Source organism: Thunnus maccoyii, chromosome 11, assembly GCF_910596095.1.
Source record: "Thunnus maccoyii chromosome 11, fThuMac1.1, whole genome shotgun sequence".
In the NCBI taxonomy this organism is placed as follows: domain Eukaryota; kingdom Metazoa; phylum Chordata; class Actinopteri; order Scombriformes; family Scombridae; genus Thunnus; species Thunnus maccoyii.
The window spans coordinates 22,248,342-22,262,624 of NC_056543.1; the positions used below are offsets into that span (position 1 = coordinate 22,248,342).

At 40.0% G+C, this 14,283-nt stretch overlaps 2 protein-coding genes across 3 annotated transcripts in view; one reads left to right on the forward strand and one right to left on the reverse strand.

The window, feature by feature from the left end:
* Positions 1-642: 642 nt before the first annotated feature.
* On the reverse strand, positions 643-12,031 carry slc9a2 (solute carrier family 9 member 2). The gene is made up of 13 exons (XM_042425781.1): positions 11,517-12,031; positions 11,110-11,324; positions 10,774-11,022; positions 8,398-8,648; positions 8,086-8,303; positions 7,146-7,345; positions 6,663-6,752; positions 6,510-6,580; positions 4,423-4,590; positions 4,201-4,306; positions 2,696-2,812; positions 2,401-2,485; positions 643-1,215 (listed from the first exon to the last, which is right to left on the reverse strand). Exons 1-13 carry the CDS (start codon positions 11,779-11,781, stop codon positions 794-796), a joined length of 2,457 nt encoding a protein of 818 aa, XP_042281715.1. The 5' UTR covers positions 11,782-12,031; the 3' UTR covers positions 643-793.
* Positions 12,032-12,178: 147 nt separating this feature from the next.
* Positions 12,179-14,283, forward strand: part of inpp4aa (inositol polyphosphate-4-phosphatase type I Aa) — a 28,007-nt gene continuing 25,902 nt past the window's right edge. For both annotated transcript variants that reach the window (XM_042425776.1, XM_042425778.1), the window contains exon 1: positions 12,179-12,220. The gene's annotated coding sequence lies outside the window, so the exon portion shown is untranslated. The remainder of the gene's footprint in view (positions 12,221-14,283) is intronic.

Consider the following 14,283-nt stretch of genomic DNA (forward strand, 5'->3'; position numbering starts at 1 on the left):
TGCAATAGTTCCTCATGTTAAACTGAATGTACAAAATGTACATCCTCAATCACACAACTGTCACACGCAAAAGGGTGATAAAAATACAAAAAACTATCATATTTATATACAACGACAAAAAGATAGTAAATAGTTTAAATTAAATTGCCTTCAAACGTTTAAAAGTGATGTAAAAGGTTGAAATAACTAATGTAGTGCACTGTGCTTCTTACTGTACATTCACACTGTTGACAGCTACACTTCATCTGTAGCCTGATGTTTGCATACTGATTCGTGAGCTGAAGAGCCAGCAGCACAACAACAAGGCTCATGTTGAAGGTTTGTTTTTCTCTTAGAAGAAATGAAAGGACCTCTAGTGTTAATGTACTTGGCCTTAAAGGACCAGTGTGTTAAGATTTAGTGGCATCTAGTGGTGAGGTTGCACATTGCAACCAGCTGAATACCCCTCCCACTCCCCTTCCAAGCATGTAGGAGAACCTACAGTGGCTGCGAAAGGTCCTCTCTAGAGTCAGTGTTTGGTTTGTCTGTTCTGGGCCACTGTAGAAACATGGTGGGCTCAGTGGAAGAGGACCTGCTCCCTATGTAGATATAAAGGGCTCATTCTAAATACGAAAACACAACGATTCTTATTTTCAGGTGATTATACACTAATTAAAACATACTTATGAATATTATATTCCATTTCTGCCAATAGATCCTACTAAATCCTACACACTGTTAGATGTGGATTTGCTTGAGAACCTGAGACTCAGTCTGTGGCAGTCAGGCTGCTGCTGAAAGTCCAGGGACACTTTTACTTTTTATGTTTAGGGTTCCACTGCGGCCGCCTGAGCAAAGGGTTTTGTGTATCATTGTCTCTGGGTTCAGCAGCCCAGGCTGGGGGTGGAGACGAAGGCTGCTGCTCCTCCTCTTCTGCTTCATGATGCCTGTTTCTAAAGTTATCTGAGAAGCTGTTGTCATCATCAACAGAGGGGTTAAAGTGGCGGTGAGGAGCGGGCACATGGGAATCACTGAAGGAGGAGTTTGTCCTGGACATGCCACGCCCTGTCCAGGCTCTCTCAGTCATGCCTTCGTCTAGAACATCAACAGAGGGTACTTCTTTTAGGGTGCCCAGCCTGCGTAGAGGCATCATAGCTCCAGAGGAGGAGCGTGCGGGTTGGCTAAACCGAGAGCGTCTCGAGGGGTGGGCGGCCTCTGACATAGTTTCCTGATCATCTGAGTCAGGTGGAGAAAATGAAGGAAACGATTAGGCAAATTCAATCATGCCATCACCCCACATTTTATTTTATACAATTGCATTTAAAAAAACACTGAAAGGATCCTTGATAAAAGAGGAAGTTTTTCATGTCTGTCTTAAAACAATATTCAGGTGCCCAAATGAACATTGAAACAAGTTTTTCTTACCATAATCATTCCTCATGTTCATACTGACCATTAGAAGATCCCTTCATAATATACTTACAATGTAAGTGATTAGGAACAAAATCCACAAGCCTCCTTCTGTGCAAAAATGTATTTAAAAGGTTTTAAAAGCTAATATGAAGCTTCAACTGTTCGAATTAGTCAAATCAAGTAGACATCTTTCAACGTTACAGTCTTTTTAGTGCCAAAGTCCCTCTTTTTGTTATTATACTTCCACCACAGCTCAGCAGTGAAACACTGTCAGAGGAAACACAAAGAGGCAATTTGATGCTAAAAAGACTGTAAATGTGTCAGATATCCACTTGATAAGACTAACTCGGACTGCTGAAGCTTCATATAAGCTTCAGATAAACTTTTAAATGCATTTTTGCACACAATGATTGTGGACACACTGTGGATTTTGGCCCCATTACTTACATGTACAATGAAAGCACATTTGAAGGGGGTCTTCATAGGCAGTTAAACAGGATGAATAATTACAGCGAGGAAAACCTATTTCAGTGTTCATATGGGCACAGACTTTTAAAAATTGTGAACCTATCCTTTATCCCATTAAACCTCATTGTCTTACTAATGGGTATGAACTCATGTTGTGCAGCCAAACATTGTTCAAAACCGCATAACTTTATTTTAGTGTCTGGAGGAAGTCCAGAACTTTCCAGTGATACCAAATATTATAGATTGAATTTGGGGAAAATGTGTATAAAAGTGCAAACATCATACAGCTTGAATAAAGAGTTGGAGCAAGCTTCTACACAACTAAACATCTGAGCAAGTTCCATTAGCTGAAGAGAGCAGTATAATATGGCTGAAAGCTCTGGAAAAAGCCAACAAGTGAACCTTGAGTTATAAATATTTTATCACAGAATATATGTGACACTGTCAGACAGAGTGGAAAAAGATGATTTTTACTACTTGAGGGGAACTAAAAGGGTAAAATTGGATGTGAATGTGTTTAAGGTAGTTTGAGAAGCTTACCTGTGTAGCTCAGCCTCTCAGCAGGAAATTTTGAGTCCAGACTCTTCCCAGCAGGAAGAGAGAAGTACTTCTGAGATTTAGGCACCTGAGAATAAAATGTGAATAAAACAGCAGAACAGACAGTGATAAATGGAGAAGAAGGATAAACTAAAGAGAATGAATCCTCCATCACAGTGCAGTGAAGAGGTTCAATTCTGCTTACTTCTTTTAACTAAGAGGATGACAGCCTTCATAGCAAGACTCAGGCAATACCTCAGGTCAGTAACAGCCATAGTTACAGAGTTTTCCTGCTTACCGTTGTCTGAAAGCTGCCAGGTCGGAGGCTGCGGCGGATGGTGGTGTGGCGTCTGATCAGTATCTCTTTTGTCTGGCGGTCATTGGGCAGTGCATGCTTATTTGTGTATGACACAGTCTGATTAAAGGAAAGAAAGATACAAGATACCGCATTATACACACATGCACACACACCATCTCACAGCCAATATAGACGGCTGGTGGACACTTCCACAAGGATTCCACCATTTTTGACATGTCTATCTGTAATTAAGTCACAATGGCTACACCTTGAGGTCTGTAAAATTCACTGACTGTGGAGACAACAAAGACTGAGACATATAGACAGTTACGATGCTTTGAGGGGAGACAGCATTCTTTAAAACTCAGATTGCTCAACCAAAACTGGCAACACCCGTCTGAACCGCAAGGGTCCATGTCTGTGTCAACATAGTTCTTTCTATCTTGTAGCTATTAGTAAGACCTAGAACAAACATAACGAAAGGTTGCCATTGTTCTTTTTCTGCTCCTATCTGCTGTATTTCACAAGAGGTCAATATGGTCACACAGAAAATAATAACCAACAGTGCAGTGTTACAGTTAAAAAATGCATTAGCATACTGTTATTGAATGCAATAACTGTAACGTCATATGAGGTTAAAAGGGGCACACGTGAATAGTTAGTGGACCAATCTGCTCAGGATGTTAATATTAAAACAAATAACATCACAGACAGACGGTGACGCAGGGTTTGTGTGAGAGACACGACTGTATAAATGTAAGAGGAGCACAAATGGGAGAGAGACTTGAAAAGAGGGGTTATTAAGATAACCAGACAATTTGACTACCCAAGAACAGAAGCACATGCTCCTTATTTGTCTACACATCAAAGCGTCTCTGAGAGCCTTTCTGAGGGTGATGTCACTTATGGAAAAGTACTGCCGGCCGCAGTCTGTGGCTATGCAAAACAGCGCTGAGTTTCAGTGCTTGAAGTAATCACACTCTCATGTGTGAGTAATGCGTCACAAAATGTACAGTGGCTCCAGTTTATCAAATTTGGATTAATGTGTCGTCTGGTCACTTTTGGCGATTACAGGCAGATATATCTGAGATCACAGGATTTTGCGTTTAAAAAAATGGATGCAGTGCTCTTTGCTTTTTCAAATTGCTAATGCTTTTTCATGTAAAAAGCAAAGAGGAGCAGCAGATTTGGACAAGGAGCTGCACGTGGCTTCATTTTGGAAGTTGCTGTTGTTGATCCATTCAGGCAAAAAAAAGGGCAAATTTCATACTACTGTATGTTCTGTAAGCAGATGAAAGTTTACCACAACAGCAGCTCAATTGAAAATGCATGAAAACTGGTGGCAGCTTTCTGAATCACACAGCACCTATTGGAGCTTGTAGTTTTAGCATCAGTTAGTTTTAGCTAATGTTTGTTGGTCGCTGGTAATTATCAAAAAAAAAAAGAAAAAAAGAAAGCAAAAGCAAAAAAAAAAAAAAAACCAAACAGATTATTCAGAATCTCACCCGTTGTCTGATCTTGTACATGTTCTTGGACAGGATGTCATGCATGTTCTTCAGGTCACCAGGCAAGAACTTCTTCTTAGGTTTAGCAGAGCTTTTCTTTTCCTCACTATAAACAGATATTAAGAGACAACAAACTGCTAAATTACTTCACCCCTTTGATCTGAACAGACAATAAGCAGATGGTGTGATAGTCAGAAAGACAGAAACATGATGGTGTCATACTACAGAGAGACGATAGACGGAGCAGCGCTGATGTCTCCAGACACCGTGTCCAGGATCTCCATGGCGTTCTGCAGCTCAAGCTTCTTGTACAGTGACACAATGCTGGACTCAGCCCGGCTGTCCCGGATTAGGATCTTACGCAGGAATCGATTGTTGAACTTCATAAATCTGACATTGAGAGAAAGGAGATTGCACTAATTAGCTTCATATCATTTAAAGTGCTGATAAAAAGTGTCAGAAATGAGGCCCTTTTTATATGTGGACTAGAAGGATTGGGGGACAATTTTTGGGGTTGCAAATATTTTAGTGTTCAAGTGCTAATTTTGTATTAATTGTTTTGCGTTTACTCACTTTATTTGTGACTATTTTTGTCTCAGTACACATTATACTTACTATACTTGCTATATACTTATATATTATACTTACTATTTGTATTGGTGTATTTATCACCTTTTATTTAGATTAGCTTTTTTTTCTTCATTTTATATATAGTAGATGCTCATAATGTCACGTGTATAATATTCTAGTAAAATGACTTATCTGCACTATGTGTCTGTTATTGTTCTTCTCTTACTGTAACACTTCAATTTCTCTGCATGAGATCAATGATTTTTTTAAAGCTTATCTTATCTTTCATTTTTTGCAGTTGAGCAGTAGAGAATAACGACAGTGTTTGCAGTCTCATATAAAAACTATACGATGAATGATACCGTCTGTTCTAAAATGTACAATTTCTAAGCTTTGTCATGAAGATTTAATGTTTGTGGGTTTTTTTACACTACTGTATATGTTTTGTGTATTTATCTTGCACTCCATATACAGCATGCATAATGTTTGTATGTCAACAGTACATGGTACTAAACTAGTATATATGTAGCTTATTTATACTATGTATACCATAACATTGCATGTTCCCAATGAAAACTTAATACAATGACAATTGTATCTAATTAGAAATATTCATTGTGGTTTTAATGGCTACATTATCAGCTTCTGCTAGAAACTAAAGTCAAACCAAATAAGTTTATCTCAGGAGGTGCAAATAAAATTGACTTTCTACTGTCATGAATGCTCAATGTTAATATGTTATCACTCAGATACCAGTGTGCCTGAGACTACAGTGTTAAAAAAGCCCATTAACAACCCAGTTTGTGTTTTTCACCAAGACCGATCGTTGAAAGTTTAACGTTTTAGATCAATTAAAACAATAGCTAAATTTATATTATTTCACATATTTAACACAATGCCAAAAAAATGGACAAAAACTAGGATTTCATTTTCAAGCAGTCTTATAAAATTAGTGGCTGTGCCTGAAAACTGGTGTGATAGGAAATGCGAGGAAGCTATAGAGGAACTAAGTAAAACATGTCAGAGACTAGCTGCTAATGGCGGAAGCTGAACACGACACCAATGTCCGATTCAGCCATCAACATTCCCACACAGTGCCAGCGTGAACAATAGCACAGTCAAACAAAACCACAAACAGGGAAACTGAGAGCAGGTATACTAAAACTGCCATCTCTCTCTCAGTTTCACTGGAGGTTTTTTTTCTATAAATTTAGTAACATGAAGCAGTTAAAGGTCCAGTGTGTAGAATTTAGTGGCATCTAGCGGAACGGACTTGGCAGAAATGGAATATAATATTTATAAGTATGTTTTAATCAGTGTATAATCCCATGAAACTAAGAATCATGTTTGAATGAGCCCTTTATATCTACATAGGGAGTGGATCCTCTTCTACAGAGCCCGCCATGTTGCCATGTTGCAATGTTTCTACAGTAGCCCAGAACGGACAAACCAAACACTGACTCTAGAAAGGATCTTTCATGTTTTTTGCGGCCACCATAGACTCACACTTGGAAGAGGAGGGGGAGGGGTGTTCAGTTGTTTGCACTCTGCAACCTCATTGCTAGATGCTACTAAATCCTACACACTGGTCCTTTTAGTATTTTAGTATTAGTATTTCGAGATAAAGTGAGTAATGTGTACATTTTATGGGGTACTCAAGACTGTAAATAAGTAATATCTGTAATATAGAGTGACAGATTATATTGATGTCTAACTTTAAGCAGACAGCAGGTTCTTACTTGTCCTTCCAGTAGAAGTGGCTCCACTGTCCGCAGAGGTCCTCTATGCCAGCTATGGTGTGCTCCATGAGCTGTGAGCAAAGTGAGAGCTGTTAAAACTGTGCAGAAACATATCATCCACCACATGCACACCAATCACAATCTGTGTCTTACCCTGCAGTGGATTTCTACGTTGATTGTGTCAAGATTGCGGTTTGTTCTGCGGACATTGATGTACTCAATCAGAGGTCGAATACTGATGCCCTGTGGAGAGGAGACAAAAAAAGATCACAGATTCAGAAAAGCCCAGAAAAACATTAGAAGAATACTTTTAAAATCCCAACTGTTAGCCAGAAATGAAATCATTTGGAAATCAAATGGCAAAATCAGGGTTCAGATTTGGCTTTTAAATCATGTGTTGTGTTCCCTGCTTTAACAGAAACATGACACAACATGAGCAACCATTCTGTGGTAAGACTGTAATTTCTCTCAGACTGAGACTCTACTGCCAAATTTCAGATTTCAATCAAACCTTTTTCCATTTCATTCTATCTCCTCTACAACTAAGACAAGACACTTCTACAAGTTACAATAGTAGGGAAAAATATTCCCAGTGAGCAACTCTGCAAAAATATAACAACATAGATGCTCTCTTACCTGAAGGAAGACAGTGAAGAGGATAATAGCAATGGTGGCGGTGACAAAGAGCTGCTTGCGGCCAATGTTTTCAGGAAGAGTGAAGACCAAGGCAAATGAAATTGCACCTCGTAGACCACCATATGCCAGACCAAATTGATCTTTCAAGTTAAATGGGATGGTGCGGAAAGGGTTAATGATCTGAGTCAGCACCAAGACACCTGGGAGGGAAGAGCAGAAAAATGTCAAGATGTTTTTTTTTGTTCATAAGTTCAGCAAATTTAAAGCTGCACTAATAAATTATTTTATACTAACGATAGATGAAATCACTATGTTTAATGTGAAAAGGGGTCGCTCGTTATGATGACTCATATATTAACACCTGACTCTGCAGTGCCCCTCAGTGCTGCAGAGCTTTGTTGTGTCTTTCAGCTCATTGTTTTGGTTTTACAGCCCACAACTTTTCTGTTTTGGTTCATTCTTACAGTTCTAATCGAACCTTGATTCTAGCAAAAAGCAACTTTTTTGAAGTATCTCTAAAAATCCATTCTAAGCTACCTGCTCAGCACCAAACGACAGACAAAGTTAGCGACTAGCTGGTGAATAGAGTGGAGTATTTAGCAGCTGGAGAGATGGAGAGACTCAGGAGTTAATGGAAACCAAAACAGAGCTAAAATGAGAGTGTATATTTGACTCTAACTTGTTAATTACATTCACAGTTACAACATTATACAGTGTTAATATCTCAGTGTTGTGTTTTTAATTTTATGCTGCCCTCAAATGGCAGAAAATAATCCATAAAGGCAGCTTCGAAGTTTAAGTCAGCGTGTGGATATTTTAGCAGACACTCAGTTCATAGCTACGGAGGTAAACAGTTAATCCTGCAACAAGACAGACAGATACGAAGTCAAACAAAACCTGACCTCTTCCATGACACAGATACCCCCTGCCCTCTCCTTACCCAGGCCTCTCCATACGAAGGCAAACAGCAGCGTGAACAGGATGTAACCCCAGTTCCACTCGTGTTCTGTTGTTATGGTGACAACCCCCAAGAAGAAGAAGATGAGGGTCTCGGAGATGGAGCCAAGCATCTTGACCACATGGCGGATGGTGGTGCAGGAACGCTGGGAAACATTTTCCTCCACATAGTACTTCATGGTGAGGGCACAGGTCACAATGCTGCAGAACCACATTAAACATTAGTATTTTTGCAGTGTTAAAACGGTTTGCCATTCAAATGTTTGGAGTAGCAAAATCTTTCAAATCTACTCACGCCATGATGGATGAGATGGCAAAGAGCTCAGCCACCAGATAAGCCAGGTAGCTGTACATGAATATGAAGAGTGGCTCAATTTCTCGAACTTTGGAGGTGAATCTTGTGGTAAAGGCGGCCACAAAGCCAAACAGAATGCCAAAGCCCATCCCACCGAGCCCAACCACAAAGAACCGAGCCACTCCGAGGAACACATCCACCGGCTCCACCACTGGCATCTCCGCCACAAAGTTGAACATGTTGTACAACACCTGAAAACATGTACAGTCATGTTCATGCACACATGCAGAAAGATACGTTTCATGTTGACTACATGAAGACACTTTCTTTCATACTTGCAGGTGCAGCTCTGTGCACAAACAGCCCACACACCGCTGTCAGAGGTCATGTGTGGTGTCAGGGGCCTCTAATGACACAGCTCCAGATAAAAATGATTTATTGAAATATTTACTCTGTACTATTTGCTATTTGATAATCTCATTTCACCAAGCACTCTGAATGAGTCACAGAAAAGGAGCATTTGCAAAAGCAACTAGCTTTGCTCCTTTTGATTGTGTTCTGCCTACACCACTGACTATGCATTAAGTCAGTGTTTTCCTTAACTAGCCTATTGCTGGAGTAAAGTTTTAGAATATATTAAAAGAAAGCAAGAAATCTGTAGATATTGATACAATACATAGAGCAATTTTATCATTTAGGCTTCCTATTGCTTTATTCATCTCTCCTGTTCATACTGACCATTAGAAGATCCTTTCATAATTCACAGACTTCCCTCTCTGTTACTATCGCTCCACCACAGCTCAACAGGGAAACAAAGAGAGGGAATTTTGTACAAAGCACATCAGGAAGAGACTTTTTTTAAAGGTCAGTATGAACATGAGGGATGATTAAAGCAAGTAAAACCTGTTTCTGTGTATATATTTATACCTGACTATTGTTTTAAAACAGGCATGAGAAATTGTGAACTTATCCTTTAAGTGAGGAAAAATCTCTTTGGCTCTACTTTACATGTTCGCAAACATATCTTAATAAGATAAGGCTGGTGATATTCGTTATTGTTCAAATCCTATGAAAAGACAAAAAGGTTAGTCAATCTCTCAATACTTTTCTCTCAGTTCCAAGCCTGTTTGTTCCCACTAAACCTTGAAAAGTCACAGATACTTTTTTAAAAATAAATAATTTTAATAATTTCCTAAAACAGCTGAGCACTGTAGATTTTAGCAAACATCGGTCAAACAGGAGTACACAGTGCATTTGTTGGGGACTATTTTAAACCTCAGTTTAATACACATTTGGTGTGCTAGTATTTAATTATGGGCAATTGTCAACACCTTACACCTCACTACTGACTGCAGCACTCTTAGTAAATCGTATTTGGATTATTGTCAAACACTAAATTTTCTTTGATCGGTGCAATTCTGCAAGACAAAGCTCTCTGTGCAGACGACGCCTGGGCTTTTCCCAGTCTCCTGGGTAAATGTTTGTCTTCACTTTCTGCTTCAGCTCCGCTACTGTGTACGAAACAAAAGGGTCACCACGCCAAAGCTAAGAGCAGGTTCATTTAGGTGGGTGAGTGGGTGTGTTAAAGCACAATAAAAAATTGGGCGGGAGAGGAAATTTGAGCAGGAACCCACTTCAGTCCAGTTTCAGACGATGCTCACTCCTCCCACACAGCCAACGGCAACAGTGACCTCAGAAACTGGTTTGGAGTAAACAAGACTCTCAATAGTACATGGCTCTGGTCTGTTGACACATTCGACTGGTGTCTCCAATAACATTCCTTCACATTTATCTGTTTATCTGTACAATCTTGCCAGTGCACACCGTACTCATGCATGCATATTAACCCAGAAATTGTACAGTATCTGGTGAAACCTGAGCTGCGCCTTCAGAGAAAGAATAGAAAAGCTCCAGCCAACACAATAGTGGATCTGCCATTTCATATAATAGCGGTTTTGAAACTAAAGGCACCAAGGAGGGTCTTAAAAGGTAGGTGAGGCTACAATAGTCTCCATAATAGACAAAAAAAGGAAATATGGACCTTAGACCTGTGTAAAATATACAAATTTAATTTAATTTGCCTGTGGTCTGTGCTACTAGTTGGTTGCAGGACATTCCTACTGACTTATGTTTTCTCTTTGCACACATGAGGACCAACTGGCATGCCGTTGTTCAGAATAATATCACAACATACTATAAACAGAACAGAGCATGCTTGTTCATCATCTTGTTATTTTAATAAGCTCTAGCCCAGGGGGAACAAAGACTGGCCAACATGTTGCAGCAAGTCACTTTCTGCTCTTCAACTCAAATCAGTTTGCACTAATCTGCACAAACTAAAACACACTTTCACACTATCTGCCTCAGCCAACTCACCACAGTGACGGCATCATTGAAGAGGCATTCCCCGAACACCACGATATAGAGCTGTTCATTGACAGACACGTCCTCAAACACACTCAGCACAGCCACGGGGTCCACAGCCGAGATGATGGTGGCAAACAGCAGGTTCTCCTGGAGGTTGATGTCCTGCACCCCAAACGCCTCGATCTGGCAGATGGCAAACAGAGACATGCCAATGCCGATGCTGTTCCACAGAGTCCCCACTACTGCAAACCACAGCACCTGCACAAAGAACAACATTATGTCACATGGTCATGAGAAAGAGAGAAAGAAGATGACTTTGTTTTAGGAAAATGTGTTGGAACGGACCGTGCCGACGTTCTCAAAGAAAGGCCTGGTGGGCATGAAGTAGCCTGAGTCGAGGACAATCGGGGGAAGCATGTAGAGGAAGAAGACATTGCTGCTGAGCACAGCAGGGGGCTCCTCATGGACAGAGTGCATGATGCCACCCACAATCAGACCAATGCTGATCAGAAGGCATGTCTCTGGCACCCAAACAGTGATCCGGTGGTACACATGGAAACCTGAGAAGTAAAAATGTTTAGATCACAAACAGGAACAGGAGAGATAAGAGTGAAGCCCTGTCTGTCTGCATAGAGATGATAAGGCTAACATTTATGTCACCATTAAAGGATCACACCTATCATGAGTGAAGTGTTGACCTAGATTTGGATCTTAGCGCGTCAATAAAATCATTTGTGTGAATGTATACTCACCAATCTTTGCAAAAGAAGCCAGCAGCATCCAAAGAGTGATCTCAAATGGTATCTGTATTCTTGGGTAATTCATAGTAAACACAGGCATATTAGCCGTTTCCGCGTTTGGATAGGCCTGGGGGTCATCAATGGGTTTAACCGGGGGCACAATCGTGACACCGGCGGTCGGTTTAGGTGGGATTTCTCCTCTGGAGCCATTCAGAAGACTTAAAACGGTGCAAATAATAAGTAAAACTCCTGTTCTTCTGGTTATGACTGAATCCATTTTGTACAAAAAAACACAGCCGCTGCACAATAATCCAAAATGATGTGAATATCCACGTCGTTGAGATTAAAATCACTCCATCTAATTTAAAAGACAAAAATCAGTTGAAGTGAGAACATTTCTCTCCAAAAAAGTTGATTAATTTAATTTTCTGGCGTTTTCTCATTCCACCATCTTCTGTGAAAAGTGCCTTATGAATGCTGTCCCTTTTAAAACCTGTATGTTCCGGGTGAGTTCCCTTCAAACTGCAGGACAGGACAGCACACCTGTGTAGTCTACCTGCAGCGCGTCCACGAGTTCCGATACGGGCTGGGCGCGCCCCCGAGCCCCGCTGTGATTGGCCGTCACTCGAATGAAAAGCGAATGAAAAGGGTTGCACGAGGTGTGTCTGCGGGCAATTCAAGGGGCCAATCTCCAGTTTCGGTGACACATGGCGCTGGTACTGTAGTTTCAACTTTCACTTGAGATAAAAGCAGTTTCCGCCAGTTTGGCGCTCATGAATTACCTATCTGAAAGGACAAATATTTTTAGACGATTTAAATTTGACTATTTTTAGGCCAATAAAACTGCTAAATGAACAAAAGATTCAGCATTTTTACTGAAATTGAATTTCTTGCAGCATCGACGGGGGGTTTCAAAAAACATTTAGATCATGATTAAAAATAAAACAGTAAAACAATTTATGTGTTTATAATTTCCCAACAGTTTCTCAGCTGAAGGGACTTTGACTCATGACGTCAGTATTTCTAATCCCTTGACCTACATGATCCTAAAGAAACTTTATGCTTTTAGAGCCTCTGCCTCACACCAGGTGCTGCTGAGCTGGGTGAGGGAGTCTCAGCACATCACATTTAAGCTCAAATAGATACAGTAGACAGTGATGAGGTCTGGAGTAGCTACACTTGTACAGTAGTCGTTTTTAATCTGCGGTGTAAATGTCATGTAGCTGTGATGATGTCAGTAGTTGATAAGAAAAAGCTGCACCTTATTGTGAGCTCCAGACTCCATCACTCCACCTTCAGCTGCTGCAAAAACATTATCCATTCATGTCACTATAGTTACATCACATAAAAACAACTTTTTCACAATTAGTAGGGGAGAACGGGGTAAATAGAGCCAGTGGGTAAAATAAGCCACCCCCTTTATCTAGGTAACCATAAGCAAAAGTAATCATGTGATCACAAATTAAGGAAGTATAGTTCACATTACTCAATCCATCTTGGACTCAAGCTCATGGAGAGAGTGGTCAGCAAAACAGAGCAAATAAAATTATTTTTGTCATGCCAAGTGAATTCATCATGTTGCTTAAGTTATTAGTCTCGTATCTTAATTAAAATAGATACATTTTGAACATTATTATATGTTAATTTAAGTCAGTGTGAGCTACAAAACAAGGTCATAAAATTTAGCAGAACTGTGAATCTGAGCCACTGTATGAAATATTTTTGTCAAAATGGAGGTTATGAGGTAAAACATGCCAGTGATGTTGGGGAAAGTTGAGTCAAAGCTCAATTTACCCCCAAAATTATTTTCTGATATTCTAGAGACTAGAGACACTGTTAATGTTTGATCCATGTTACAAGTGTTATAATGTTGATGAATAAATACCTAATTGTTGACTAATGTTAAGTTTAAGCCACACACAAACATGCTGTACATACAGACAGGTGACATATTAAAGGAAAAGCCAACATAAAGTGTCTTAGTAAGGTGTTGAGTCACCAGGACAGCTTCAGTAAACCTTGGCATTGATTCTACAAGTCTCTGAACTCTTCTGGAGGGATGAACACCATTCATTCAAAAGATATTCCCTCGTTTGGTGTTTTGATGAAGGTGGTGGAGAGCGCTGTCTAACACGTCAGTCCAAAATCTCCCATAGGTGTTCAGCTGGGTTGAGAGCTGGTGACTGTGAAGGTCATAGCATATGATTCACATCATTTAATACTCATCCAACCATTCAGTGACTCCTCGTGCCCTGTGAATGGGGGCATCGTCATCCTGGAAGAGACCACTCCCATCAGGATAGAAATGTTTCATCATAGGATAAAGGTGATCACTCAGAACAACTTTGTATTGATTTGCAGTGACCCTTCCCTCTAAGGGGACAAGTGGACCCAAACCATGCCAGAAAAATGCCCCCCAAAGCATAACAGGGCCCTCAGATCCCCTCACTGTAGGGGTCAAGCATTCAGACCTGTACCAGTTTTTCCTTTAATTTGTCACCTGTCTGTATACACAAAAGCACATTTACACACCCATGCTTACTGTAGCTAACACTCATAGATCACAGTTTAATCTTTACTGAAAATGTTTAGGTAACATGTTGAACAACAGGACACAAACATATCATTTTACTTAAAAGTAGAGTTTTTGCTGTTGTTAAATTGATGGCATTAATAAAGTTCAAAATTATCTCAAACTTGTTTGACTTTGTGTAATTTTTATATCAGTATTTAGTGGTAGCACTATTTACCCCATCCTCATGTTCATTTTACCCCTACC